At 50.1% G+C, this 4,115-nt stretch overlaps 1 protein-coding gene across 6 annotated transcripts in view; it reads right to left on the bottom strand.

The window, feature by feature from the left end:
* Nucleotides 1-459: 459 nt before the first annotated feature.
* The window catches only part of Tmem268 (transmembrane protein 268), a 24,850-nt gene continuing 21,194 nt past the window's right edge, over nt 460-4,115 (bottom strand). For all 6 annotated transcript variants that reach the window (XM_052176635.1, XM_052176636.1, XM_052176633.1 and 3 more), the window contains one exon: nt 460-3,007. In XM_052176635.1, the coding sequence (XP_052032595.1) occupies nt 2,828-3,007 (180 nt within the window). In that variant the 3' untranslated portion in view covers nt 460-2,827. The remainder of the gene's footprint in view (nt 3,008-4,115) is intronic.

Below are 4,115 nucleotides of genomic sequence, written 5' to 3'. Positions count from 1 at the left end.
ATGCAAAATCTATAAGTCATGGCCGGAGTTTTCCCTCACTAGTCACTGGCAGAACAAACTAACCAAAAATCATTAATGATAGACTTAAACGACATGTTAAAAACGTGTGTTTGTGTTCATGTAGAAAAACCACTGGCAGCTGAGAGGAAAAGAGGCATCACCGAGGGCCAGGATGTGGCTCAGAGACAGCACATGCTCAGTACTTCCCTGTATGAGGCCTGACTTTGAGCCCCAGCACCACAGAGATGAAATAAAGCCTCTCAGAGGTTGAATCTTCAGAGGGACACACCAGGGAACAGACAGGCCTGGTGGGTTCTGTGACAATGCCTCCGTCAGTCCCCTCATTATACAACTCTGTCCTGACAGATGAGGAAGTGAGGGGTGCAGAGAAGGCTACCAACCTGACCCAAGGCCACCAGCGTGCTCCCAGCCTCCCTTCACCACAACATGATCCCTTACTGAACTTGAGATTTGACAACTCTTTATTTGCATAGCCCTGAGGTGCTGGAATAGTTGAACATGAGACAAGAGTCAAACATATATGAGTACCTACTGTATACCAGACAGCAGGAATTTAAAAGAGAAACGACCACAGGTTATTGAGTTCCTGCTCCAGCTTGTGACTTGGTGTTGCAAGCACTGAAGGTTGTTTCCATTCAGTTTGAAACATCTGCTGGGCATGTGCTTTCTTCCCCCGTGACTGATGGGACAGTACTTGGCTTTGAATGCTCCTATCTGCATGGTTCTGCCTCTGATGGGTATGAACCTTAAGACCTAGGAGCACTGGGCTGTAGAGATGGCTCAGAAGTAAGAGCACAAACCACTCTTGCAGAGGACCTGAGTTTAATTCCTAGAACTCACCTGCACAGGGATGGGATTAAAAATAGCTTTTGAAAAGTAAAGGCTGGATGGTTCATCCTCGTGGCAACCTTGTGAAGCAGGCGAGACACGTGGGTTTTACAAAGGAGGAAACTGAGGCACATATAAAGAAAGGTCCACCGTGGGCTCACCCCGTAAGTCCCATCCAGCAGGCAGGGAAACGTGGAAGGACCACACCAAGCCTCCGTGAACAAGCTGCTCCATCACTCGCCGAACAGTTTTATTTTCCATCACTATGCTCAAGAGTTCTGTGACCAGAGGACAAGCACGGGCTTCCCTTGATCAACTTCACAGTGACATTTCCCGTGGCTCAAAAGACAGTGAATGATTCTACTGAGCATAGCTTCCGGGGTACATGGCTGGGGGACACCTCCATTTTGGACAAGGAACACAAAGAGGCAGGACATGTCTTACCCAGAAAATCTCCTGAGCTGCGTGGCCCCGGTCCACTGCACTGCTCTGTAAAGGAGTCAGTGGACACTGAGAAGCAACGCACTCAGCCGTGGTCACCCAGCCTGCAGATGGCAGGTGGGCAACAAGAATCCAGGTCACTAGCTTAGGCCAGTGCTCCCTCTGAAGGCTCCCACCAAGGATGCCTCAGCTTGGGGTCAGGGGAGCACTCTGTGCACGAGGTAAGAATAACAAACAGCACAAGCAGCTGGAAATCACCAAACCCATCCAGCCTGTAGAGGTGGGCAAAGGGAGGCTGCACAAATAAAGTGACAGAGCTCAAGGCCAGATCTCTGGTCCATCACAACCTGGGTCTTATCATTCAACCATGTTGGACAGAAGCATTTGCCACAACTGGTGGAGGGGGTAAGGCAACCAATCCATGGAACTTTTCAGAATTACTTTTTTTCTAAGCAAGTCCAGGTCATTCACAAAAGGAAGTGGGTACAATGTTGGACCTTGAGGAGTTGACCGTCTTGATAGAAAAAGAGGCATGTACAGGAGAAACTTGGTAACATAAAACACCCATAAGGGGAGCAGTTCCATCAGGAATTTCAATGAGACAGAGAACAGCAGGGAGGATAGGGAAAGCAGGATTTTGAGGGGTGAACAAGAGTCCAACAGGAATGAATACATATGCCAGTTCAAGGAAGAGTTCCAACTTATAATGATGATTTGTGGGGGACACAAACCACAAAGGCTGGCTCTTGGAGTAGGACCTTCACACCAGACCAGGGCTTTGGGCATAGGGCTGTGGACAGTCTTCAAACTTTAGGAAAGTCTCTGAGTTCTTCACACAAGCCCAGAGCATCTGATCATACTTCATTCCAGAACAATGTGAGTGTCAGAAAACACCCCTGCTGCTCAGCAAGACAGAAACACAATCTCAAGCCAGCATGTCGCCACACAAAGACAGTCTGAGTCCAACAGGGTCTTCTCTTCCAGTGCCCTCTGGATCATCATTGGCTTTTTGTCTCCTTCTCACCCCTGTCCTCCAACCCCGGTCCTCTATAACCTGGGTGCTAACAGACAACAATCCCAGACAGTACTGTAGCTCACAAGCTAGCTCACCCTTCTGAGACTCTTCCCTCTCACTGAAAGCAGGTAGGCTTGTGACATCCGCAGCCTGAGGCAATGCTCTAAGAGCAGCATCCTCTCAGAGCCTCAGTCTCGCTTTCTGACACCAACGGTCCGAGACTTGCCTTGTGGAGTCTGCCACAGGTCCCTGGGGCTTTGCAGGCAACAGAAGTGATCCTCCATTCAGGCCTCAAGTCCAGGTAACCCCAGCTCAGCCACCAGAACCATCAAGGCCAGGGCAGCATATGATGCCAAGAAGGCATCTGGTGTGGACTTGATGACCCCAAAACCTACATGACTGACACTCGCTAAAGTGTCCCCAAACGCTGACCTCACCTGAGCTCAATGTTGGCCATGCTGGGCTCCTGACTCCTCCCCCACTTCTCAGTCTTGGAGGAAGATGAGCATCTTCATCCCTAGGTCACCTGGCCAGGAATGGGCAGCATCCTGTGCCCAGAATGTGTACTTCTATGAGCTGGCAGGGGCATGGGATCCTTGCAGAGTCCATGTGTCGTGTTCCCATTGGCTGAGGGAGCTGAGAGGTCACCAGGAGCCGGGTGTAGTAGCCACCGAACACTGCCAGTAGCTGCCGGGCCATTTCCTGCAAGGGGGGTGGGGAGGGAGCAGTATGAGCCCTGCAGGCAGACCTGCAGGCAGGTAATGGAGCTTTGGCACATGAGAAGTCCAACACATCATCCTACCCTAGGCCCAGGAAGGAGGCTCGATAGAAAGAACAAGCCAGACCAGTACCCGGGCTCTTAAAACATGCAGCCTGAAACTCATTGGCGAGGAGTTGTTGTAGCCTGGGCTCCATCATCCCCAAGGGGCCTCATTAACAAGATACAAGGACTAAGGATTCTGCTCAGAAGCAAACCATGCACTGAGCATGCCTGGTGTCCTCGGTTCCATCCCAAACACCAGGAATGTTAGTATGCCCCCAGAAGATCTGCAGCCGCGGGGCATTGGAAAAGTAACATTCCCACACCACCCGCACCCTCTTTGTACTTTCTGAAGGCCAGGAGTGTGTAAGATCCATGAGGTCAGCTGGACTCACTTAGAAGAAATCACAAATTGGGGCTAGATGGGGGAAGGTGTCCCGTGATGGGAGACCTCCGGTTCATACATAATGCCTGATAGACATCTTTCTATCAGACATATTAAAAGGTTGCTTATGAAAACTGGTTTACCAAAAACAAACAAGCAAACAAACAAACAAACAAACAAATCCTTCACACGAAGGAGGCAGTGGTCCAGGTTCTGGAAAAGGCAGAGGGAAGTCAGGATGAAGTAAGTGTGGGTCCAGTAGAGGAAGCATGCGGAAGATGGATGGTGATGAAAGTCATACAACACACAACAGAGACAGGGAACCTCATGCGGACATCTTACAGACACGGAGAATCAAAGCATCAAGAAAAAATTTGAAATTGGATGCCACACATTCTCTTAACACACATGGTCTCTGAAGTCTCACTCACTGGCTGACCAATTGGAATGCAGGGAAGAGGCTTAAATCCCTCACTTGTGTCCACCTAGATCCAGTAAGACCGTGTGGGTTCCAGTGAGGCTGTGAGGAGCAGGTCATTAAAAACAGGTGCTGAGCTCCTCCACCCCTTGCTCACTGGGCAAGTCCCTACCTGTCTTCACTGGTTAACACATTCTGTGAAGAGCTGGGGTGAGGCTGCAGGAGCAAAAAGCACTTAGTCCCCTCG

This window comes from Apodemus sylvaticus, chromosome 3 (genome assembly GCF_947179515.1).
Source record: "Apodemus sylvaticus chromosome 3, mApoSyl1.1, whole genome shotgun sequence".
Taxonomy (NCBI): Eukaryota; Metazoa; Chordata; class Mammalia; order Rodentia; family Muridae; genus Apodemus; species Apodemus sylvaticus.
This window is presented reverse-complemented; position numbering and strand designations above follow the sequence as displayed.